This window comes from Oncorhynchus gorbuscha, linkage group LG10 (assembly GCF_021184085.1).
Source record: "Oncorhynchus gorbuscha isolate QuinsamMale2020 ecotype Even-year linkage group LG10, OgorEven_v1.0, whole genome shotgun sequence".
NCBI lineage: Eukaryota > Metazoa > Chordata > Actinopteri > Salmoniformes > Salmonidae > Oncorhynchus > Oncorhynchus gorbuscha.
In genome coordinates, this window is record NC_060182.1 from 47446454 (window position 1) to 47474066 (window position 27613).

At 44.2% G+C, this 27613-nt stretch overlaps 1 protein-coding gene across 1 annotated transcript in view; it reads right to left on the bottom strand.

The window, feature by feature from the left end:
- LOC124046196 (agrin-like) overlaps nucleotides 1–27613 on the bottom strand; it is a 516157-nt gene that overhangs the window by 16412 nt on the left and 472132 nt on the right. Inside the window, 6 exon segments of the mRNA XM_046366308.1 lie at nucleotides 7658–7745; nucleotides 8071–8254; nucleotides 11326–11442; nucleotides 17902–18013; nucleotides 19264–19428; nucleotides 21398–21488. Of these exon segments, the coding sequence (XP_046222264.1) occupies nucleotides 7658–7745; nucleotides 8071–8254; nucleotides 11326–11442; nucleotides 17902–18013; nucleotides 19264–19428; nucleotides 21398–21488 (757 nt within the window).

The following is a 27613-nucleotide window of genomic DNA, read 5'->3' on the forward strand; positions in this document are numbered from 1 at the left end:
GGCTTTCAGTTGGCCACTCTAACATAAAGGCCTGAATGGTGGAGTGCTGCAGAGATGGTTGTCCTTCTGGAAGGTTCTCCCATCTCCAAAGAGGAACTCTAATGCTCTGTCAGAGTGACCATTGGTTACTTGGTCACCTCCCTGACCAAGGCCATTCTCCCCCGATTGCTCAGTTTCGCCGGACGGCGGCCAGCTCTACGAAGAGTCTTGGTGGTTCCAAACTTGTCCCATTTAAGAATGATGGAGGCCACTGTGTTCTAGACCTTCAATGCTGCAGACATTTTGTTTTTCCCCTTCCCCAGATCTGTGCCTCAACACAATACTGTCTCGGAGCTCTACGGATAATTCCTTTGACCTCATGGTTTGGTTTTTGCTTTGACATGCACTGTCAACTGTGCGACCTTATATAGACAGGTGTGTGACTTTCTAAACCATGTCCAATCAATTGAATTTACCACAGGTGGACTCCAATCAAGTTGGAGAAACATCTTAGGGATGATCAATGGAAACAGGATGCACCTAAGCTCAATTTCAGGTATCATTGCAAAGGGTCTGAATACTTCTGTAAATAAGGTATTTCAGTTTTTGTATTTAATTGCAAAAATGAAAAAAAAAACTGTTGTCACTTTGTCATTATGGGGTATTGTGTGTAGCTTGATGAGGGGAAAAAAAGATTTAATCCATTTTCAAATAAGATTGTAACGTAACAAAATGTGGTAAAAGGGAAGGGGTCTGAATACACTGTAAATCGCATACTGGGTCAGGTGGGCATCATTTGACAGCTTGTTCTATTGCTAACTTAACTAGTTAAGTTATAAAATATGATCTTACAGTGTTAGGCTTTCACAGGGTAGAAACAGATCATAATTCTGTTGCGCATAGAAAGAAGTAATGCGTGCATTCAGGTGAGTGTTCCGCGGCTATTTTTGAGAGACAAATAGACAAATATAGGTTCATTCTGTTCAGAACAACCTAGGCGCCATGCCATCTTGTAACTGTACATCAAACATCGGGATCATAAACGTTGACACTGTAGATGACATGAGTTTTATGATATGGAAATGTACAGTGCACATTTTGACTCACAGGTGTTTGGCTTGCTTGTATGACATCAAAGTGGTATTTATTAGAATCCTCAGTGTGTCATCTTTCAAAGTACATCGAGTCCTCTTAATTTACAGCATTTTCCTCACTCAGACAACTACATATTTGCAAAAGTTGCCCAATTAGCGACATGGATGGGAGCACTTTATTGAAACGTGCGGGGCTCAAGTTCAGAATGGCTGTCAGGCAAAAAACCCATACAGCGCTGTGAGTGGCAGAGCCTGAACTCTGACGTCATTTACAGCATTTTACCACTGCGTTCCAATTTAGGCACTTATTAGTGCCAAAATCTGCAATTTTCAACCCGTATATGGGTATGAGTGTAAAGAGTTAAGAAGGGGTTCATTTCAACATGACAGTTAAAACCATCCAATTTACATATTTCTGGCTCTGGTGAAAGTAGTTACAACCATGCATACAATATAGCACCTTCAATATAGCACTCTTTGCTATGAGCTTGAACACAATGCATCTGGTACACATGCAGTCGTGCGTTCATTTAGACTGGACTATGATGAGCCATTTGAATGAGAGAAGAGAAAAGCCCGGATGAAATCAAATGATGGGCATGGAGTTTGAAACATAATACACATGATAGCTATCTGCACTGGTGAAGATGATGAAGATGATATAGGATAAATAAATAAATAATCTATTACTTTTGTGTATTTAGAGTTGGGTTAGTTTGGCTTTGACTCTCTTTAAGTCTACTTACTCTGGAATGTCATTGGTCAGATGGCTTGAGTGCATCAGAAAGACAGACAAGGAACACTCATGAGACAGACAGACAGACAAGAGAAAGGAGTGGCTGGACAGACGGACGGCAGGACATACATCTGACAGGCTCAACCAGGACAACAGACAGAGGATACAGACATATCCTACAATTGTCTCTTATAGTTTCAGTGTGTGTGTGTGTGTGTGTGTGTGTGTGTGTGTGTGTGTGTGTGTGTGTGTGTGTGTGTGTGTGTGTGTGTGTGTGTGTGTGTGTGTGTGTGTGTGTGTGTGTGTGTGTGTGTGTGTGTGTGTGTGTGTGTGTGTGTGTGTGTGTGTGTGTGTGTGTGTGTGTGTGTGTGTGTGTTCATAAGACCACAAATTCAAATTCACTGTCTGTTTCTCCATTTTCACACCCTGGAGGAGTGTTGTGTTTTGGGAGGACTTGTAATGGATCTTGATGGTTAGTCTTATGTTCCATGTCTTTTCAGGTTCATCATCACAAACATTTAATGCATGCCAACCTGCGGGCGTGTGGAAGACGTAGATGGATGGAAGAGGATACAATGTATCAGCGGTAGCCTGGAAGGCAGGATGTGTTTCTCTCTCGTTCACACCTTGTATTGAAACCATTTACACTTACATCATCCAGCTTCTCCTGGTATAGCTAACGTGTGTTTAAATGGAAATCGACACTTTAGGACGGCTATTTTGAGGGGACACAGTCGCTCGTTGTGTATTTCTAAAAGAAGCTTAAATTATATCAAATTTTAACCAAGTATAGAAATTAGGGCTGCTATGGTTGTTGTGAAATGCATGGTGTGCGTATCAAATTAGAGTGTGTGGGTGTATATGTCTGTGTGTGTCGGCTCCGTCCGCTGTGGTGTACAGCAAGCAAAGGGGTGCTCGGGGCATTGCCGTAATTGTTAGCCAGTCAGCTAAATTAGCTAAATTCAGTCAAGACAAGGGAAACAGCGCAGGGGAAGTGGTCGGCCCCTAATGGGCCTGGAATAATCAACCCTGTCACCACCACTTACTGCAGTGGAATATGAATGGGGGGCCATTAACCATTTCTCTACTACCGGTTAGCATGGGAGACCAATTCACTTAAACCAATTAAACCTTAACTAAATGACTATCGCCCCGTAGCACTCACTTCTGTCATCACGAAGTGCTTTGAAAGACTAGTCAAGGATCATATCACCTCCACCCTACCGGACACTCCACTCCAATTTGCTTACCGCCACAATAGGTCCACAGACGACGTAATCACGATCACCCTGCCCTATCCCATCTGGACAAGAGGAATACCTATGTTAGAATGCTGTTCATTGACTATAGCTCAGCATTCAACACCATAGTACCCTCCAAGCTCATCATTAAGCTTGAGGCTCTGGGTCTCAACTAGAGGTCGACCAAATATGATTTTTCAACACTTATACCGATTATTGGAGGACCAAAAAAAGCCTAAATCGATAAATCGGCCAATCTTTGCAAATATATTTGTAATAATGACAATTGCAACAACACTGAATGAATAATGAACACTTTATTTTAACTTAATATAATACGTAAATAAAATCAATTTAGTCTCAAATAAATAATGAAACATATTACATTTGGTTTAAATAATGCAAAAACACAGTGTTGGAGAAGAAAGTAAAAGTGCAATATGTACCATGTAAAAAAGCTAACATTTAAATTCCTTGCTCAGAACATGAGAACATATGAAAGCTGGTGGTTCCTTTTAACATGAGTCTTTAATATTCCCAGGTAAGAAGTTTTAGGTTGTAGTTATTATAGGACAATTTCTCTCTATACCATTTGTACTTCATAGACCTTTGACTATTGGATGTTCTTTTAGGCACTATAGTATTGCCAACATAATCTCGGGAGTTGATACGCTTGAAGTCATAAACAGCGCTGTGCTTCAAGCATTGCGAAGAGCTGCTGGCAAACGCAGGAAAGTGCTGTTTGAATGAATGCTTACGAGCCTGCTGCTGCCTACCACCGCTCAGTCAGACTGCTCTATCAAAAATCAAATCATAGATTTAATTATAATATAATAAACACACAGAAATACGAGCCTTAGGTCATTAATATGGCCAAATCTGGAAACTATAATTTAGAAAACAAAGCGTTTATTCTTTCAGTGAAATACGGAACCGTTGCGTATTTTATCTAACGGGTGGCAACCCTAAGTATAAATATTGCTGTTACATTGCACAACCTTCAATGTTATGTCATAATCATGTACAATTCTGGCAAATTAATTACGGCCATTGTTAGGAAGAAATGGTCTTCACACAGTTTGCAACGAGCCAGGCGCCCTAAACTGCTGCATATACCCTGAGTCTGCTTACACTGAACGCATGAGAAGTGACAATTTCAGGCACCGCATTGATTGCAACGCAGGACAAGCTAGTTAAACTAGTAATATCATCAACCATGTGTAGTTAACTGGTGATTATGTCAAGATTGTTTTTATAAGATAAGTTTAATGCTAGCTAGCAATTTACCATGGCTCCTCGCTGCCTGCATTCGCGTAACAGCTGGTCAGCCTGCCACGCAGCCTCCTCGTGGATAGCAATATAATCGCCCATAATGCCGATTACCGATTGTTATGAAAACTTTAAATCGGCCCCTAATTAATCGGCCATTCCGATTAATCGGTCGACCTCTAGTCTCAACCCCAACCTGTGCAATCGGGTCCTGGGCTTCCTGAAGGGCCACCCAGGTGGTGAAGGTAGAAAACAACATCTCCACTTTGCTGATCCTCAACACTGGGGCCCCCCCTCCTGTACTTCCTGTTCACCCATAACTGCGTGACCAATGCATGCCTCCAACTCAATCATCAAGTTTGCAGACGAAACAACAGTGTTAGGCTTGATTACCAACAATGACAAGACAGGCTACAGGGAGGTGTAGGCTCTCGCGGGGCTGTCAGGAAAACAATCTCTCACTTAGCGTCAACAAAACAAAGGAATCAGCAGAGAGAGCCCCCTATAAATATCGACAGGACAGCAGTGGAGCAGGTGAAAAGTTCCTTGGCGTACACATCACAGACAAACTGAAATGGTCCACCCACACAGACAGTGTGGTGAAAGCACAACAGCACCTCTTCAACCTCAGGAGGCTGAAGAAATGTGGCTTGTCACCTTAAAGCCTCACAAACTTTTACAGAGGCACAATTGAGAGCATCCTGTCGGGCTGTCGTCAACAACCGCAGGGCTCTCCAGAGGGTGGTGTGGTCTGCACAATGCATCACCGGGGGTAAACTACCTCCCCTCCAGGACAACAACCACCCGAGCCACTGCCTGTTCACCCCACTACCATCCAGAAGGCGAGGTAAGTACAGGTGCATCAAAGCTGGGACCAAGAGACTGAAAAACAGCTTCCATCTCAAGGCCATCAGACAGTTAAACAGTCATCACTAACTCAGAGGCAGCTGCCTTCCTACAGACTTGATATCATTGGCCACTTTAATAAATGGAACACGAGTCACCTTAATAATGCTACTTTAATAATGTTTACATATCTTGCATTACTCATCTCATATGTACAGTGGGGAGAACAAATATTTGATACACTGCCGATTTTGCAGGTTTTCCTACTTACAAAGCATGTAGAGGTCTGTCATTTTTATGATAGGTACACTTCAACTGTGAGAGACGGAATCTAAAACAAAAATCCAGAAAATCACATTGTATGATTTTAAAGTAATTAATTTGCATGACATAAGTATTTGATCACCTAACAACTTGTAAGAATTCCGTCTTTCACAGACCTGTTAGTTTTTCTTTAAGAAGCCCTCCTGTTCTCCACTCATTACCTGTATTAACTGCACCTGTTTGAACTCGTTACCTGTATAAAAGACACCTGTCCACACACTCAATCAAACAGACTCCAACCTCTCCACAATGGCCAAGACCAGAGGTCTGTGTAAGGACATCAGGGATACAATTGTAGACCTGCACAGGGCTGGGATGGGCTACAGGACAATAGGCAAGCAGCTTGGTGAGAAGGCAACAACTGTTGGCGCAATTATTAGAAAATCGAAGAAGTTCAAGATGACGGTCAATCACCCTCGGTTTGGGGCTCCATGGAAGATCTCACCTCGTGGGGCATCAATAATCATGAGGAAGGTGAGGGATCAGCCCAGAACTACATGGCATGATCTGGTCAATGACCTGAAGAGAGCTGGGGCCACAGTCTCAAAGAAAACTATTACTAACACACTATGCCGTCATGGATTAAAATGCTGCAGCGCACGCAAGGTCCCCCTGCTCAAGCCAGCGCATGTCCAGGCCCGTCTGAAGTTTGCCAATGACCATCTGGATGATCCAGAGGAGGAATGGGAGAAGGTCATGTGGTCTGATGAGACAAAAATAGAGCTTTTTGGTCTAAACTCCACTCGCCGTGTTTGGAGGAAGAAGGATGAGTACAACCCCAAGAACACCATCCCAACCGTGAAGCATGGAGGTGGAAACATCATTCTTTGGGGATGCTTTTCTGCAAAGGGGACAGGACGACTGCACCGTATTCAGGGGAGGATTGATGGGGCCATGTATCGCAAGATCCTGGCCAACAACCTCCTTCCCTCAGTAAGAGCATTGAAGATGGGTCGTGGCTGGGTCTTTCAGCATGACAATGACCCGAAACACACAGCCAGGGCAACTAAGGAGTTGCTTCGTAAGAAGCATCTCAAGGTCCTGGAGTGGCCTAGCCAGTGTCCAGACATGAACCCAATAGAAAATCTTTGGAGGGAGCTGAAAGTCCGTATTGCCCAGCGACAGCCCCAAAACCTGAAGGATCTGGAGAAGGTCTGTATGGAGGAGTGGGCCAAAATCCCTGCTGCAGTGTGTGCAAACCTGGTCAAGAACTACAGGAAAAGTATGATCTCTGTAATTGCAAACAAAGGTTTCTGTACCAAATATTAAGTTCTGCTTTTCTGATGTATCAAATACTTATGTCATGCAATAAAATGCAAATTAATTACTTAAAAATCATACAATGTGACTTTCTGGAGTTTTGTTTTAGATTCCGTCTCTCACAGTTGAAGTGTACCTATGGTAAAAATTACAGAACTCTACATGCTTTGTAAGTAGGAAAATCTGCAAAATCGGCAGTGTATCAAATACTTGTTCTCCCCACTGTATATTCTGTATTCTATATTATCTACTGTATCTTAGCCTATGCTGCTCTGGCATTGCTCATCCATATATCTATACATTCTTATTCCATTCCTTTATTTATATTTGTGTGTATTGTTGTGGAGTTAGATTACATGTTAGATATTGCTGCACTGTCGGAACTGGAAGCACAAGCATTTTGCTACACTCGCAATAACATCTGCTAACCACATGTATGTGACCAATAACATCTGCTACCCACGTGTATGTGACCAATAACATCTGCTAACCACGTGTATGTGACCAATAACATCTGCTAGCCACGTGTATGTGACCAATAACATCTGCTAGCCACGGGTATGTGACCAATAACATCTGCTAGCCACGTGTATGTGACCAATAACATCTGCTAGCCACGTGTATGTGACCAATAACATCTGCTAGCCACGTGTATGTGACCAATAACATCTGCTAGCCACGTGTATGTGACCAATAACATCTGCTAGCCACGTGTATGTGACCAATAACATCTGCTAACCACGTGTATGTGACCAATAACATCTGCTAGCCACGTGTATGTGACCAATAACATCTGCTAACCACGTGTATGTGACCAATAACATCTGCTAACCACGTGTATGTGACCAATAACATCTGCTAACCACGTGTATGTGACCAATATAATTTGATTGATTTGATTTGATTACCTCTTGGTGACGGCGTTGTGGTACTCGATAAAAGTCCGGCCGTCAAAAGCAATGGACTCCGACTCCCCGGCGGACTTCTCCAAGATGGCTGTGAGGAAGAGGAGGAGGAACATTGGATGAGATCACATGAAACAATAGGAAACATGGCTCCTTTAATTGGAGTCAAGGCAGTGGATGGTGATGAATTGGGATGGTTCTAATTAAAGTAAAAGTAACAGTAGGGCACACGGCCAAAGTGAATGTGTTTAGTAAAGTACACGTGTGTGTAGTTCGTGTGTGTTAACGTGTGCAAACTGGTGAGAATGATGAAACAGAGGGGTTACGCTAACCTTCAAATGGAAACATTGTAAGACTAGCGTGACATCAACACTACACCAACAGAAACGTTGAACTCAGGATCCTTGTTCACTCACTGTTCTGACAGACTGTGCCCGTGAAGCCGTGGGGGCACACACACTCGTAGCTCTCAAGCATGGGGTTGCAGAGACCCCCGTTGTGGCAGGGATCCCAGCTGCACGGGTGGCCCTTAAACATTGCGACGTCACTGGAGTGCAATGCATTCTCCTGCCGCAGGATGGGAGTGCCCATCAGGGTGATCTGAGGCGGGATAGAGAGGAGGAGAGGGGACTTAGACCTGTCATAGTGCAGTGTGGCGCCTACATAGGACATACATGACATACTGAGTTTTTCCTGACCACATGACCTACCTGACCTGGAAATCCTCTCAGCCCTAAAGGCTAAATCTAGGGTTCAGAGTCTTTCCTGGTCAAGTGATATGGTCAGGTCTATCTTGGTATCCTAGCCAAATAACTTACATCGAAGATTCATCTGACATACAGTGCATTCGGAAAGTATTCAGACCCCTAGACTTTTTCCACATTTTGTTATGTTACAGCCTTATTCTAAAATGTATTACATTGTTTCCCCCCCTCATGAATCTACACACAATACCCCATAATGACAAAGCAAAAACAGTTTATTTTTTAGCAAATGTATTAAAAATAAGAAGCGGAAGTACTCAGACCTTTTACTCAGTACTTTGTTGAAGCACCTTTGGCAGCAATTACAGCCTCAAGTCTTCTTGGGTATGACGCTACAAGCTTAGCACAACTGCATTTGGGGGGTTTCTCACACTCTTCTCTGCAGATCTTGTCAAGCTCTGTCAGGTTGGATGGGGAGCGTCGCTGCACAGCTATTTTCAGGTCTCAAGTCCTGGCTCTGGCTGCACCACTGAAGGACATTCAGACTTGTCCCGAAGCCACTCCTACGTTGTCTTGGCTGTGTGCTTAGCATTGTTGTCCTGTTGGAAGGTGAACCTTCACACCAATCTGAAGTCCTGAGAGGTCTGGAGTAGGTTTCCATTAAGGATCTCTCTGTACTTTGCTCTGTTCATCTTTCCCTCGATCGTGACTAGTCTCCCTCTCCCTGCCGTGGAAAAACGTCCCCACTGCACGATTCTGCCACCACCATGCTTCACTGTTTGGATGGTATTGGTCAGGCAATGAGCTGTGTCTGGTTTCCTCCAAGCGTGATGCTTTGCATTCCAGCCAAATGCCTTTTGGTAAACTCCAAGTGGGCTGTCATGTGCATTTTACTGAGTAATGGCTTCCATCTGGCAACTCTACTATAAAGGCCTGATTGGTGGAGTGGTGCAGAGATGGTTGTTCTTCTGAAAGGTTTCAGTGAACATCGGTTTCTTGGTCAACTCCCTGACCAAGGCCCTTATCGAATGATTGCTCAGTTTGAATGGGCAACCAGCTCTAGGAAGAGTCTTGGTGGTCCAATCTTCTTCCATTTAAGAATGATGGCGGCCACTGTGTTCTTGGGGACCTTCAATGCTGCAGACATCTTTTGGTGCCCTTCCCCAGATCTGTGCCTCAACACAATCCTATCTCGGAGCTTTACGGCAAATCCTTCGACCTCACGGCTTGGTTTTTGTTCTGGCATGCACTGTCAATGGTAGGACCTTAAATAGACAGGTGTGTGCCTTTCCATGTCCAACCAATTGAATGTACCACAGTTGGACTCCAATCAAGTTGGAGAAACATCTCAAGGATGATAAATGAAACAGGATGCACCTGCGCTCCATTTCGAGTCTCATAGCAAAGGGTCTGAATTGTTTATGTAAATAAGGTATTTCAGTTCTATTATAAATGTGCAGAAATGGAAAAAAACTGTTTTCGCTTTGTCATTATGGGTTATTGTGTGGAGATTGATGAGGAACATTTTTATTTCATCAATTTTAGAATAAGGCTGTAGCGTAAGTAATCTGAATACTTTCCAAATGCACTGTAGATACAGCACCAGTCAAAAGTTTGGACACACCTACTCATTCATGGGTTTATCTTTATTTTTACTATTTTCTACATTGTAGAATAATAGTAAAGACATCAAAACTATGAAATAACCCATATGGAATCATGTAGTAACCAAAAAAGTGTTAAACAAATGAAAATATATTTTACATTTGAGATGGCCCTATTTGGTAAAAGACCAAGTCCATATTATGGCAAGAACAGCTCCAATAAGCAAAGAGAAATGACAGTCCATCATTACTTTAAGACATGCAGGTCAGTCAATCTGCAAATTTCAAGAACACCAGTCTCAACGTCAACAGTGAAGAGGCGACTCCGGGATGCTGGCCTTCTAGGCAGAGTTGATAAGAAAAAGCCAAATTGGCCAATAAAAATAAAAGATTAAGAAGGGCAAAAGAACACACACACTGGACAGAGGAACTCTGCCTAGAAACCCAGCATCCCGGAATTTCCTCTTCACTGTTGACATTGAGACTGGTGTTTTGCAGGTACTGTTTAATGAAGCTGCCAGTTGAGGACTTGTGAGGTATCTGTTTCTCAAACTAGACACTAATGTACTTGTTGTGCACCAGGGCCTCCCACTCCTATTTCTATTCAGGTTAGTGCCAGTTTGCACTGTTCTGTGAAGGGAGTAGTACACAGTGTTGTACAAGAACTTCAGTTTCTTGGCAATTCTTCGCATGGAATAGCCTTATTTCTCACAACAAGAATAGACTGACAAGTTTCAGAAGAAAATTATTTATTTCTGGCCATTTTGAGGCTGTAATCGAACCCACAAATGCTGATGCTTCAGATACTCAACTAGTCTAAAGAAGGCCAGTTATATTGCTTCTTAAATCAGGACAACAGTTTTCAGCTGTTCTAACATAATTGCAAATTGGTTTTCTAATGATCAATTAGCCTTTTAAAATGATAAACTTGGATTAGCTAACACAATGTGCCATTGGAACACAGGAGTTATAGTTGCTGATAATGGACCTCTGTAACTTTTGAACGTTAGTGTAGATTCAGATTTTACTGTGTTGTATTTCGTTCTGTGGAACTGTGTCAGTACAGTTCAACACACCCGACCTTACAATAGCTGGGGTCACTGTAAAGGTCATCATGTTTAGGGAGATAGTTATTGTCCATCACTAAATAGTGATAAAATATATGTATCCATTTCTAAGGTGGATTCAACATTGTGTGACAGTTAAAAGATGTCAAAAACCTACCTATTTTAAATGAAATCATTTATAGCTGTTGATAATTGGTAAAATGTATAGGAACTTTTGCACAACCTTTTGAACAGGGTGTCTAGCAAAAAAAGATCTGCTTTTGTGTGAATAGTGTGTGTGGGGACAGGATACTCACCTTCTGAATGGCCCCCTTGAAGCCATCTTTGAGCGAGGCGGCTCTCGCTTGTCGGCTGAAATCAGGAGCACCACCCACGAACAGAGACTCCTTCAGGTTGAGAGCGGTGTGTTGGTTCTGGAGATAGGACACAAGTGTTAGAACCCTATAATAACAGGGTATGGAACCCTACCACAGGTACTAAAACCCTACCACAAGGACTAGAACCCTACCACAGGTACTAAAACCCTACCACAAGGACTAGAACCCTACTAGAGACTAGAACCCTACCATAACAGGGACTAGAACCCTATAACAAGGACTAGAACCCTACCACGTGGTCTAAAACCCTACCACATGGTCTAAAACCCTACCACATGGTCTAAAACCCTACCACATGGTCTAAAACCCTACCACAGGGACTATAACCACACCTGATCAATCGCTTCTGTTTTGACTCAAATGAGACTATTGTTTTTTGTTTTTGAGCCATACAGTAGCGCAATGAGACTAATAGCTGTCCCAGCGAAAAATATTTCTCCTTTGAAAGATATATCTATATAGTGCATGCAGGACAATTCACTAACTGTGCTAACTCCTTTTCCACATCAATACACTTGATCAAATACGTGTATTTGATTTCTGTGCAACTCTCCAAGCAGTCAATTATTTGTTATCTGGTACAAAACACAAGAAAAGGGCTAAAATAGAAAGTCAGCTGGTGCGGCTGGAGTGACGATATGGATGCCGTTATTTTTATGAATGTCTCTCTAATGAATGAGTGATTGTACTGAAGACCTTTCCGGCGCCGAGCGAGCAGCAGCCTATAATTGGCCGTTAATTTGTGTGGTGGAGGACCATGAAATCAGGTTCATCCAGCAACCCGCAGGGGAATTGGCTTCAATTACGAAAGAGAAAGTACAGGCCCCCTCTTCGGGAGGAATTGCGGATTTTTCTTTTTATGTAGGCCAGTAATTACCAGAGGGAAAAGATGAGGTTATTGGTGTAAAAATTATGGAAGTTGCCAAGTAAACATGGGTTGTGTTTGAGAGCCAGCATGGGATTGTGCTTCTATTTGAGATGGGAGCTGGAGGGTGGACGCCAGTGGGGCTTCGCTAAACCCCACAGCTGTGTGGTGCACCTGGAGTGGGCTCCAAGAGCCCAGTCAGGTGGGTCACCTACAGTCCAGATATGCCTGCCTCTTGTTGGAAGGACTAAGTGCCCACTTTAGCTGAAGGCAATGCTCAAGTGAAGAGTAATGGGTTGGGATCAACTCAACCTGTATTTGATACAAGTTGACATGCAATTCTCTCAGTTACATTGTAAAATGATTTGGATATATACATCCAGTCCATTATTATGAAGTTGGCCATCATATAATAAACATGGCTTCTATCAATTTGAAAGGTCATATTAGATTCCTGAATAGGAGAGGATTGGAATGATATACTCTAACTCTGGTAACAGACCAGTACATCTAATGGCATGGGTGTTGTTGGTAATGCCAGTGCTGTTATGTTTGAGTGATTTGAGTAAGTGAGTTGATGATGTAGAACGTTTTGTTTCTCTTTCGAGAAGAGACTGTTGATGACAAAAGAACAGCCCTGCTTGGCACCTCACTCTCATTCTTCTCTCCTTGATCTTCCTCTCACTCTCTACTGCCACACCACATCTCTGCCCACGCAGCCTTTTCTCATCAACTGTGTTGCCATCTTTTCATCCCAATTCCCCAAAAACACAGATTCCGATTTTGATGCACTAAACCATTCACACCTAGTCCGAAGAATTTGCATAACATCACCAACGCTGCTGAGGTCATTCTCAAAGGCAATTCCTTGTTCAAAGTGGCTAGAGAGACATTTAATGAGAAGCAAATCATATAGTAGGCTATTGGAAAAATAATATGCTACTGAAAATATAAGGATAGGCTATTCATCCTATAGGATTAATCATGAATGGAGAATGGCTGCATTTCATTCAATCATTCAATAAGTGGAGGAGATGCAAAACTGGAACCTGTCGTCGTTCCTCGCACATATGCTGTACATCATAACACTTGCTGACTTAAGTTCTTTCTGTTGGATTAAAGAGATTAAGCCTAGACAGGCTAAGCCTATTTTAGGAAACTTTCTGAATGGACATAGAACATTAGCGAACTCATACACGCACAGCCACCTAAAAGGACCCATCAATCAAGGCCTTCTGAAGCGCATGTCACTCAGACATAAGCAAATCACGTTTCTCCTTTCCCAAAAACGTTTTACTGCAATAACCTTGCCTTAGCTTTAAATCACTTCTGTAGGATATCAAAAACGAGTCTATAAGATAATGCTAAATCAATGTAGCCTATCACGTCAATTGACGAGGAACGTTTTAAGGGGGAGACAGAGAGACAAATGTGATTTAGGGTATATGAAGATGTAACTGACAACCATTAGAAAATAGAAACACATGCACACAACTTATCCATAGCCTAACGATCACCCGTTGATACATTTTTGTGAAGCAACGGGTGGTTATGTTAACACTACATTTTACCTTTGAGTGCATTATCTAAATCTGTGCAACCACTTATTGAAAAAGATCAAGTCTGGCAGATGGGCGCCTAGATTCACTTCAGCGGGCACATAATACATTGCCTCATGTATAGGCTATACAAATTATGCATTCATATATTAACTAACTTAACTTGCACATCTCCTTCTTCACTCCTCACGCAATTCACACATCTCCACTGGCGACGCCACTGGCAACTCTTCCCCCTTCTCTCTAGCTCTTGAACGAGTAGCCTCTATATTTAGATACTGACCAACGATACAGTTTGAAATGTATTTCAAGCAACAACAAAACATGTACTTATAGGCCTAGGCCTATTCAAGGAGAGAAGCATTGATCAATCCCCTTGCTCGCTGAATGTCTAGAAAATCGGCTAAATCGTTGGCATAGAACTGGTGGGGAAGTTTGAATGGCGAGAGCGATGTGTAGCAATTTGGCTAAAATGACACCGTGCTCCACTGAAGGATTGCAAATGTAAAAACCAGGCCGAGAGAAATGAATGAATGAATTCTTTCATTCACACGATGAACCCACAGACCTGTCAGTGCGCCGCCTGCACTGTCCCAGATAACAATCCGTATTGGTCAACAGCTTATTTTAACATGTGAAAAGACACAAAATTAGAACCTGTTCCCGAATAAATAAGTGACGGATTGCGGCAGCACAGTATTTCACAATTGGTGTGAACGGTGTCATATGAAATTATTCAGACGAAAATAACGGACTTGGTGAGAAAGGGCCTTAAAGAAGTTTCATTCTAGCGAGGCACAATGGCGGTCAGAAAGATAACTGCCTCCCTCACCCCCTCCTTCCGCCTCCACAGCAGATGGACTGATTTGAAAGCCAAACCTACTTCTTTAACAAATGTCTCTACTTTGGTACAGTGTGTGAGATGGTAGTGCTAAATACAGACTCCCCTTCTCCCCTGTCAGTTCTATAGTCTACTAACTGTCGTATGGTGAAGCATGGGGATGAGAAGTGGCGAACTGAAATTGGAGCTGAAAGTGGAGATATGAAATATGTCAAAGGAGGTGGATGGGACTTGTCTTATTACCTTGCGTGATTTCTTAGTTTCCAGACAGCACACAGTAAGAGAAAAGACCACGGGAGGGGAAAAAGGTTATCATAAAAGGTTATCAATGGACATTGGTGTGTGGAGAAACAGGCAACACACACTCAAATACATACCCCGGACCAACATAAAACCGCATAACACAACACAAACTGTGAAGCCTGATGGTCATGGACAAGACAGAAAGGCTGCCACTGAAAATAAATGAGAAACAAAAATTGTGCTTAAGGAAGTTGCAGCTGTGGCTCATCATTTGGATCCACCATATAGCCAGCCAATGCAGACAGTGTTATTTCTGTTTGTGTGCGAAAGCATGCATGGATTTGATGGGACATTTGGTCTTTTTAAAATCTCCTTCTGGATTTTACTGAAATATTCTGTTTTTAGATGTCCTGAATCACAGAAATTCCTGTCCCAGGTATAATATAATAACTGTATATAAGGTATCTATATCAAAGATGCTAGGCTCTCTGAGTGCAGTGGGACTTCCTGGCTCCCATCTTCATTGTAAATGCAGGAGTAGGAGACAATTTAGCTGCCAACTATATCCAGCATGGGGCCTCAATGCATTGAGCTCCTCCATCACTAGCCTCCACTCATCCCTATCCTTCTCACCCGCTCCCTGTTCTCGTCTTTTAATACGATTTTCTGCCTCCTTTGCAGTAGGGAAACACAATTACTTTACGGAGGACAGGAAGACAAAGAGAAAAGAGAGAAAAAGTGACAGCACGCATTCTGGAGGTGGTGGCTTTGGAGTGTACATGTTCCTAATCACAAATTACACTCTTTAATATGATTGGATGACTTGCAGACATACTGTACTTGGCTATTAGATTGCTCTCACTTATGTACCTGGTTTATTGCTTGATTATCATGATTTATTTTTTCCCATCTCTCCATCTATACATCTACCTCCCTAGAGTTTAAGAGCATGGGTCAAACTAATGTAATAATGACAATAACTGCACTTGTGCATGTGGCAATAAAACTTGCATGTACATATTAATGGGCTGCACTATTGGGGATCTTTGCTTCACTAGGAGCTAGAAGGAATGAGTAAAGTCATACTAATGGGTGCACTCAGGCCGTAGAGGTTGTTTTTCGTGACTGCAACAAATAAGAACAAGATGATACTTCTGTGTAGGCATTTCAGCAGATGCAAAGATGGCAGATAAAAAGGATTCTAAGAAGGAGGGAAATAAGACGTTTCCAACTCAGAGACCGCCTGTCAAACGTGCCCTTCATGTCTCCAGCATACTATTTCTTACCGTGACGAGCTATCAGAAAACAGTGGAATGTGTTTTCAAACACAACCCTGGTAGCGTGTATGTCCTTATGGACAACCGCAACTAGGTAAGTGTTTTGTAGAGTCAGCTCTGGTGTGTTATCATCATTGCACTCTGGGAGTAAAGAGTGCACTGAGTTGAACAGCTCCATTGATAAGGGCATGTATGCATTAGAGGTCGACCGATTAATCGGATTGGACGATTAATTAGTGCCGATTTCAAGTTTTCATTACAATCGTAAATCTGTATTTTTGGGCGCCAATTTGCCAATTTTTCAAAATATTTCTTCTTTTTTATATACTTTTATTTAACTAGGCAAGTCAGTTAAGAACACATTCTTATTTTCAATGACGGCCAAGGAACAGTGGGTTAACTGCCTTGTTCAGGGGCAGAACGACAGATTTTTACCTTGTCAGCTCGGGGGATCCATTCTTACAACCTTACATGTTAACTAGTCCAACGCAATAACGACCTGCCTCTCTCTCGTTGCACTCCACAAGGAGACTGCATGTTACGCGAATGCAGTAAGCCAAGGTAAGTTGCTAGCTAGCATTAAACTTATCTTATAAAAAAAACAATCAATCACTAGTTAACTACACATGGTTGATGATATTTCTAGATATTATCTAGCATGTCCTGCGTTGCATATAATCTGACTGAGCATACAAGCATCTAAGTAGCTAACTGAGCGGTGGTAGACAGAAGCAGGCGTGTAAACATTCATTCAAACAGGACTTTCGTGCGTTTTGCCAGCAGCTCTTCGTTGTGCTGTTAATGACTTCAAGCCTATCAACTCCCGAGATGAGGCTGGTGTAACCGAAGTGAAATGGCTAGCTAGTTAGCGCGCGCTAATAGCGTTTCAAACGTCACTCACTCTGCGCCTTCTAGTAGTCGTTCCCTTTGCTCTGCATGGGTAACGCTGCTTCGATGGTGGCTGTTGTCGTTGTGTTCCTTGCTCGAGCCCGTTAGGAGCGAGGAGAGGGACGGAAGCTATACTGTTACACTGGCAATACTAAAGTGCCCATAAGAACATCCAATAGTCAAAGGTTAATGAAATACAAATGGTATAGAGGGAAATAGTCCTATAATTCCTATAATAACTACAACCTAAAACTTCTTTCCTGGGAATATTAAAGACTCATGTTAAAAGGAACCACCAGCTTTCATATGTTCTCATGTTCTGAGCAAGGAACTGAAACGTTAGCTTTCTTACATAGCACATATTGCACTTTTACTTTCTTCTCCAACACTTTGTTTTTGCATTATTTAAATCAAATTGAACATGTTTCATTATTTACTTGAGGCTAAATTGATATTGATGTATTATATTAAGTTAAAATAAGTGTTCATTCAGTATTGTTGTAATTGTCATTATTACGAATAAAAAAAAATTGGCCGATTAATCGGCATCGGCTTTTCTCCAATAATCGGTATCGGCGTTGAAAAATCCTAATCGGTCAACCTCTAGTATGCATGGCCAAGGATGTGGTGCTACAGTGACACGCATGTACACAAACACACACAGTAGCGCAGGCTAAGTAAAAGCAAGGCTGGATATTGCCTTTTATGCTAGCAGCTATGCAGAGCATATTCACATCCAGTTTGCCTTGCATGCTAATAGCTAGGCTAATCATAAATCATGATAAGACTATAATGATAGCTCTCTCTCTCTGTCTGTCTCACCGGCGACTCTCCCCTGACTGGGTCCTTTCCGTTTATGTTGATCTCTCCCTTGCGACTGGCCCTCTCCAGATTCACTGTGTTCCACATACCCATCTTGATCTTATCTTTACTCCTGCATGAGAGGAGCAGAAACAAACGAGCCAAGAGGTCAGGGATGTCTCAAAGCAACACACACAAGTACAATCCAAAATCAAGAGACAACAATAACCCAGTTAACAAGGACTCCTGGGCCGTCATTGAAAATAAGAATTCGTTCTTAACTGACTTGCCTAGTTAAATAAAGATACAATTAAAATAAATAGGTGTCAAGACTAGAGTTGCTACGGGGTTCTAGACTAGAGTTGCTATGGAGTTCTATTTAAGAGTCGTTATGGTGTTCTGGACTAGTTGCTATGGGCTAGAAGATTAGTCTAGGGTTTCAGACTAGAGTCACTATGGGGTTTCAGTCTAGAGTCACTATGGGGTTTCAGACTAGAGTCACTATGGGGTTTCAGACTAGAGTCACTATGGGGTTTCAGACTAGAGTCACTATGGGGTTTCAGACTAGAGTCACTATGGGGTTTCAGACTAGAGTTGCTATGGAGTTCTAGTTAAGAGTCGTTATGGTGTTCTGGACTAGTTGCTATGGGCTACAATATTAGTCTAGGGTTTCAGACTAGAGTCACTATGGGGTTTCAGTCTAGAGTCACTATGGGGTTTCAGTCTAGAGTCACTATGGGCTTTCAGACTAGAGTCACTATGGGCTTTCAGACTAGAGTCACTATGGGCTTTCAGACTAGAGTCACTACGGGGTTTCAGACTAGAGTCACTACGGGGTTTCAGACTTGAGTCACTACGGGGTTTCAGACTTGAGTCACTATGGGTTTTCAGACTAGAGTCACTATGGGGTTTCAGACTAGAGTCACTATGGCGTTTCAGACTAGAGTCACAATGGGGTTTCAGACTAGAGTCACAATGGGGTTTCAGACTAGAGTCACTATGGGGTTTCAGTCTAGAGTCACTATGGGGTTTCAGTCTAGAGTCACTATGGGGTTTCAGACTAGAGTCACTATGGGGTTTCAGTCTAGAGTCACTATGGGGTTTCAGACTACAGTCACTATGGGGTTTCAGTCTAGAGTCACTATGGGGTTTCAGACTAGAGTCACTATGGGGTTTCAGACTTGAGTCACTATGGGGTTTCAGACTAGAGTCACTATGGGGTTTCAGACTAGAGTCACTATGGGGTTTCAGACTAGAGTCACCATGGGGTTTCAGACTAGAGTCACTATGGGGTTTCAGACTAGAGTCACTATGGGGTTTCAGACTAGAGTCACTATGGCGTTTCAGTCTAGAGTCACTATGGGGTTCTAGAGTGGTGCCCACCTGATGACGGCGGGGCCCTTGCCCAGGTCGTAGCGGAACTCCAGGATGCCGTCGTTGAGGGAGAGGGAGATGAAGTCCCCTTTGCCGTCGGTCTTCTGGCCATTGTAGAATATCATGCCGTTGGATTCGTTGGCCATGAGCACCACCGTCATGCTGACCTTTTGGCTGCAAACAAAACACAAACATGAGTAAACAACCAGGCACAGATAAAAACATATACAGCAAAATTAAACAAGTGCCAGACTAAACATAAAAAACAACAGTAACCAAACAACAGACAGAAGACCAACAACAATGGTAAACAAACACCATCGCGGAATGGAGGCCAGACCTGGTATTACAACTTAGGGATAGCCCCCTTTTTTTCAATTTTCGCCTAAATGACATACCCAAATCTAACTGCCTGTAGCTCAGGCCCTGAAGCAAGGATATGCATATTCTTGGTACCATTTGAAAGGAAACACTGAAGTTTGTGGAAATGAGTAGATGTAAATGGTAGAAGAAAATACAAAGAAAATAAACACTTTTTCTACCACCATCTCTGAAATGTAACAGAAACATCCCAGTTCCAGCCATCACTCTGCTTGTAATTCCAATGGTGTCCACAAGATGGCAGCAGTGTATGTGCAAAGTCTCAGATGGATTACTTGAATTAGGAGTGAATGACATGACATTTAGTGTTAAGTCACCCAGGTACATTTGGGAAAATTGTGAAGGAGACATTTGCATTCATATTGCATTTTTCTGCAAGAATATAGTCGCATGTGTATACTTGGAGTTTCATTTAGCTTTTCCAGTATTAGTAGACATGTTATGTTCAACATTTGCAAAACAACCAGTTTTCATAACTCTGAATATTCTTATCATTTTTGGCCAAAATGAAAAGGCATGCTGTCGTACAAGGTCAGTAGCAACATTTTACAACAGAAACAGGGTTTCCGGATACTCCCGTAAAGTCCAGCTCATTGGCCATATAGCTAGCTTTGTTTGACCCCGATTGGTGCTTATTTGACAACGTTAGAGTCATTCAAGTGAAGACCACCCGCGTCATCGGAGTGCCATGAAGGCGTCGCTTTCTGACCAAATATGGTTTTCGTATAGGATATACTACACCTCTAATGATATTGTGAAGTCTGGTTACGTTCTAGTATCTGAGGAATACATACGAATGTGATTTGACTGGTTGAAATAACATTAAAGGTGAAATTTTCACAGATTCCTTTCTTTGCAAATCGAACGAGTGAAAATACAAAATCGATCGTGCATGCTATATGGACCTTTTTAGGATATGAGGTCATGAAAAAGGATTTTATCTAACATAACGACACTTCATGTTATCTCTGGGACCCTTTGGATGATAAATCAGAGCAAGATTTCAGTATGTAAGTACACATTTCACCTTCAGAGGTGAATTTATCAAACCTATCGCGGTGACAAAAGTATTTTGTTGTTAGGAGCTCTCCTCAAACAATAGAATGACATTTTTTCACAGTAATAGCTACTGTAAATTGGACAGTGCAGTTGTATTAATAATAATTTAAGCTTTCTGCCGATATAACACACTTATATGTACCGACATTTGTTGTCGTTTCTCTAAAATCTGCAATCATGACACAAGGCGCTGCATGATTTACAACTGTCCCGTTAAACACTTGTCTACCATGCCTGTCTGTCTACTGTTATGTCTATCTGGTCTGTACATAATGTAACAATGTTGTATGTTACGATAGCTATAGTTGTGTGTTCTTTTGTGTAACCTACACAAGACTGAAAATAATTCCCACCATAGAGGACAACATAAACATTGAATTAATTATATGTCTATGGAATACTATTTCTAAGCAGCAGGACAATGATCTGTTCTGTTCCATTTAATTATATTCAATTCATCACAAGACTGTCCTGCTGGAGGCACAGCTTTAAGTATCTATCTGCCATTACATCAAGTTACAGCTCCCCGTGTACCTACTCCTGGAGATCAATATGCCTTTACGATACAGGACCAGAATACACTCAAATATCAGTGACGGTGTCTTTGTGGACACATATGGTGTTGTGCATGTAACGCGTGGAGTGTGTGTGTGAGTATAGGTGTGTGAGTATATGTGTGTAGTGAAATTTGCATTTGACTTACTGGAGATTGTGACCGTAGGTGTGCAATCCCTTCAGCTCCAGGTAAGAGTCACCACTAAAGAACGGCATGTAGGCCCCTTTCTTGTCCGACACTGAAGATGAAACACAAATGGAATGCATTACAACAGACATTATGTCATCCTTACGATAGCACTATGCATGCTTATGACAGTAAGAAGGCTTATACAATCTGTCAGGGGCACATTGGCTGAAGTAAGTGCTACACACCCAGGCGGTCCATTTTGGATAACAATGGTGGCCTAGTCTTCACCCACACCGACACACACACAAACAGACAGTTTGGGGCTGCGAAGCTCTTTTCTTTGCTAATTAGTCGGGATTAGCTAACTGAGTCAGGGAGGGGAGGCAGACGGAGATGAGAAAGCTAATTAGCCATTGTGTAGGAAACGGCTAATGACGGAGAGGACAATAGGAGCACTGCTGCAGACACAACAAGGAAGTCTGCCGTCAAAGCAGCTGTCATAATAAGGAAAGGAAAGAGCAACCTCGGAACTCAGACAGTGGATCAGGAGAAGAGTTAGGTTTCTTTAGCTGAATGCACACACACACACACACACACACACACACACACACACACACACACACACACACACACACACACACACACACACACACACACACACACACACACACACACACACACACACACACACACACACACACACACACACACACACACACACACACACACACATTTGAGAGGAGAATTGCACTTATGGTTTAAAAGACTGGCTATGATTCTGCCATAAGGCACAGGGACTCAGAGGGAGATGGACAGTTGGAATCTAAAATCTCACACGAGTTCCAGCGAAGCAACTCTATGTAGTTGAATTGGGGACAGCAGCCAAGTACTAGGGAAAAACACTCTTGTACTTAGTATTAGTGAGTATAACTATGTCTACCAAGGGCTTCCTTCGAGTAGGCGATTGGCGACACCACCTGTCTTTAACTGTTCCCAGTGCAGCCCTTAAATCATATTCGGCTGAATGATGGTTCTGTTATGTGATCCAGATCTTGTGTAGGCCAGACACTCAGGCTGAGTGACTTCTTCATTAATCAACATGGGAGGACTGATGTCATTAGCCATCTCATTGATTTAATTGAAGACCTCAGAGTGTGAGATGCTCTTTCCCTCACAATGATTTTCAGTTCACCCCAATTGATTTTAAATCACCTGCTAACTGGGACTTACGGTGAGGCGAGAGGCGGTTCTCCTCAGATGTTTGTTGAACCAGTCAGGTTAGGAAAGCGCGTGTGTGTGAGTGAATGATAAGCTTGGTGTTTTATTTTTTAAATCAAATGTTTGTAGTTTAAGTAGTGTGATACGACACAAATACTGAAGTCAAAACACAGACTGATGTACATACTGTACTGACATGCTTTATAAACTCAGCAAAAAAAGAAACGCCCCTTTTTCAGGACCATGTGCTTCAAAGATAATTAGTAAAAATCCAAATAACTTCACAGATCTTCATTGTAAAGGGTTTGAACACGGTTTCCCATGCCTGTTCAATGAACCATAAACATTTAATGAACATGCACCTGTGGAACAGTCGTTAAGACACTAACAGCTTACAGAAGGTAGGCAATTAAGGTCACAGTTATGAAAACTTAGGACACTAAAGAGGCCTTTCTACTGACTCTGAAAAACACCAAAAGAAAGATCCCAAGGGTCCCTGCTCATCTGCGTGTACGTGCCTTAGGCATGCTGCAAGGAGGCATGAGGACTGCAGATGTGGCCAAGGCAATAAATTGCAATGTCCGTACTGTGAGACGCCAAAAACAGCGCTACAGGCAGACAGGACGGACAGCTGATTGTCCTCGCAGTGGCAGACCACGTGTAACAGCACCTGCACAGGATCGGTACATCCGAACATCACACCTGTGGGACAGGTACAGAATGACAACAACTGCCCGAGTTACACCAGGAACGCACAACACCTCCATCAGTGCTCAGACTGTCCGCAATAAGCTGAGAGAGGCTGGACTGAGGGCTTGTAGGCCTGTTGTAAGGCAGGTCCTCACCAGACATCACCGGCAACAACGTCGCCTATGGGCATAAACCCACCGTCGCTGGACCAGACAGGTCTGGCAAAAAGTGCTCTTCACTGACGAGTCATGGTTGTGTCTCACCAGGGGTGATGGTCGGATTTGCGTTTATATCCTCGAAGGAATGAGCGTTACACCGAGGCCTGTGCACTGAAGCGGGATCGATTGGAGGTGGAGGGTCAGTCATGGTCTGGGGCGGTGTGTCACAGCATCATTGGACTGAGCTTGTTGTCATTGCAGGCAATCTCAACTCAGTGCGTTACAGGGAAGTCCTCATCCTCCCTCATGTGATACCTTTCCTGTAGGCTCATCCTGACATGACGCTCCAGCATGACAATGACACCAGCCATACTGCTCGTTCTGTGCATGATTTCCTGCAAGAGAGAAACGATAGTGTTCCGCCATGCCCAGCAAAGAGCCCAGATCCGTTTTTGTCACCAAAGCCCCATATACGACCTACCACTGCAACCAGTATGCTCTTGATGGCTGGCCCTCACTTCATATTTGTCGCCAAACCCACTGGCTCCAGGTCATCTATAAGTCTTTGCTAGGTAAAGCCCCGCCTTATCTCAGCTCACTGGTCATCATAGCAGCACCCACCCGTAGCACGTGCTCCAGCAGGTAAATTTCACTGGTCACCCCCAAAGCCAATTCCTACTTTGGTCGCCTTTCCTTCCAGTTCTCTGCTGCCAATGACTGGAACGAATTGCAAAAATCACTGAGGCTGGAGACTCATATCTCTCTTACTAACTTTAAGCATCAGCTGTCAGAGCAGCTCACAGATCATTGCACCTGTACATAGCCCATCCAACTACCTCATTCCCATATTGTTATTATTTTTTCTCCTTTGCACCACAGTATCTCTACTCTACTCTACATTGTAATTACTTCGCCACTACGGCCTATTTATTGACTTACCTGCCTAATCTTACCTCACTTACACACACTGTATATAGATTTTTTCTACTGTATTATTAACTGGACATTTGTTTATTCCATGTGTAACTCTGTGTTGTTGTTTGTGTCACGCTGCTTTGCTTTTTCTTGGCCAGGTCGCTGTTGTAAATGGCCTACCTGGTTAGATGAAGGTGAAATAAAATTTTAAAAATTCTCAATCCCATTGAGCACATCTGGGACCTGTTGGATCGGATGGTGAGGGCTAGGGCCATTCCCCCCTGAAATATCCCAGAATTTGCAGGTGCCTTGGTTGTCACGCCTTGGTCATTGTATCTTGTGTTTTTGTTATATGTTTGGGTAGGCCAGGGTGTGACATGGGTTTATATGTGGTATTTCGTATTGGGGTTTGTATTAATTAGGAGTGTGTATTAGTAGGGGTGTGTCTAGTTAGGCTTGGCTGCCTGAGGCGATTCCTAATTGGAGTCAGCTGATTCTCGTTGTCTCGGATTGGGAACCGTATTTAGGCAGCCTGAGTGCGCGTTGTATTTCGAGGGCGATTGTACCTGTCTTAGTGTTAGTCACCAGATAGGCTGTATTAGTTTCATTCGTTTGTTGTTTTCTTCTTCCGTTATTTCATGTACCGTATTAGCTTCATTAAAAGTCATGAGTAACCTACACGCTGCATTTCGGTCTGACTTTCTACAAACAACAGACGAAGATCATTACAGAATAGCCCACCACGATTCACAGACCGAGCAGCGTGTGAACTGGCAGGATCTAAAGGAGGATGGACGGCAGAAGCAGGGATTATACGACGTGGGAAGAAATCGACAGGTGGGCAGCCGACCCAGGGCGAGTGCAGGAGCCCGCCTGGGATTCCCTACAGCAATGCGAAGAGGGCTATACACGTATGGAATCGAAGGAAAGCATTGCTATACAGAGCGAAAACTGAAGGTAACAGGGGAAAGTGCAGAGAGAGAGTGGCTGAGTCAGGAAACAGACCTGAGCCTACTCTCCCTGTTAATCGTGAAGAGCAGTTGCAATGGGAGAGAATGCATCATTTGGAGATTTGGACATGGGAGGAGGAATTAGACGGTCAAGGACCCTGGGAGCAGCCGGGAGAATATCGCCGTCCCAAGGAGGAAATAGAGGCAGCTAAAGCGGAGAGGCGTATGTATGAGGAGGCAGCACGGCGACGCGGTGGGAAACCGGAAAGTCACCCCCCCCAAAAATATTGGGGGGGGCTAAAAGGGAGAATAGTTATGCCAGGTAGGAAACCTGCGCATACTCCCTGTGCTCACCGTTGGGCTAGAGAGACCGGGCAGGCACCGTGTTATGCTATGGAGCGCACGGTGTTTCCAGTGCGGGTGCAGAGCCAGCTGCGACACATACCAGCCCTTCCTATTGGCCGGGCTAGAGTGGGCATCGAGCCAGGTAAGCTTGGGCAGGCTCGGTGCTCTAGAGCTCCAGTGCGCCTGCACGGTCCGGTCTATCCAGAGCCACCTCTACACACCAGTCCTCCGGTAGCAGCTCCTAGCACCAGGCTTCCTGTGCGTGTCCTCGCGCCAGTACCACCAGTTCCAGCACCACGCACCAGGCCTCCAGTGCGCCTCGCCTGTTCAGCGCAGCCAGTGCTTTTCACCCCTCCTGCGCTGCCGGATTCTCCCGCTTGTTTAGCGCAACCAGAGCTGTTCTCTTCTCCTGCGCTATCGGAGTCTCCCGCCTGTTTAGCGCAGCCAGAGACTTTCTCCTCTCTTGCGCTGCCGGAGTCTCCTGTCTGTCCAGCGCCACCAGTGCTACCAGTCGGCCCAGCGCGTCCAGTGCGCCTCGCCTGTTCAGCTCAGCCAGAGCCTTTCTCCTCTCCTGCGCTGCCGGAGTCTCCTGTCTGCCCAGCGCCGCCAATCGGCCCAGCGTCACCAGTCTGCCAGGATCCGCCAGAAGTGCCAGTCTACCAAGATCTTCTAGATCGGCCAGACAACCTTAATCATCCAGGTCCACCAGCCAGCCAGGATTTACCGGAGCCTACTACCTGCCTGAGCTTCCTCTCAGTACTGAACTTCCTCTCAGTACTGGGCTCCCTCTCTGTACCGAGCTTCCTCTCAGTACCGGGCTTCCCCTCAGTACCGGGCTTCCCCTCAGTACCGGGCTTCCCCTCAGTACCGGGCTTCCCCTCAGTACCGGGCTTCCCCTCAGTACCGGGCTTCCCCTCAGTACCGGGCTGCTTCGGTCCCGGGCTGCCCCTCTGTCCCGGGCTGCCCCTCTGTCCCGAGTTGCCCCTCTATCCTGAGTTGCCCCTCTGTCCCGAGTTGCCCCTCTGTCCCGAGTTGCCCCTCTGTCCCGAGTTGCCCCTCTGTCCCGAGTTGCCCCTCTGTCCCGAGTTGCCCCTCTGTCCCGAGTTGCCCCTCTGTCCCGAGCTGCCCCTCTGTCCCGAGCTGCCCCTCTGTCCCGAGCTGCCCCTCTGTCCCGAGCTGCCCCTCTGTCCCGAGCTGCCCCTCTGTCCCGAGCTGCCCCTCTGTCCCGAGCTGCCCCTCTGTCCCGAGCTGCCCCTCTGTCCCGAGTTGCCCCTCTGTCCCGAGCTGCCCCTCTGTCCCGAGCTGCCCCTCTGTCCCGAGCTGCCCCTCTGTCCCGAGCTGCCCCTCTGTCCCGAGCTGCCCCTCAGTTATGTGGGGATCAGAGTGAGGACTATTAGGCCATGGTCGGCGGAGAAGGTGGATTATCCTAGGACGCGAAGGGGAGGAACTAGGACATTTATGGAGTGGGGTCCACGTCCCGAGCCAGAACCGCCACCATGGACAGACGCCCACCCGGACCCTCCCTATGCTCTTGAGGTGCGTCCCGGAGTCCGCACCTTAGGGGGGGGTTCTGTCACGCCTTGGTCATTGTATCTTGTGTTTTTCTTATATGTTTGGGTAGGCCAGGGTGTGACATGGGTTTATATGTGGTATTTTCGTATTGGGGTTTGTATTAATTAGGAGTGTGTATTAGTAGGGGTGTGTCTAGTTAGGCTTGGCTGCCTGAGGCGATTCCTAATTGGAGTCAGCTGATTCTCGTTGTCTCGGATTGGGAACCGTATTTAGGCAGCCTGAGTGCGCGTTGTATTTCGTGGGCGATTGTACCTGTCTTAGTGTTGGTCACCAGATAGGCTGTATTAGTTTCATTCGTTTGTTGTTTTCTTCTTCCGTTATTTCATGTACCGTATTAGCTTCATTAAAAGTCATGAGTAACCTACACGCTGCATTTCGGTCTGACT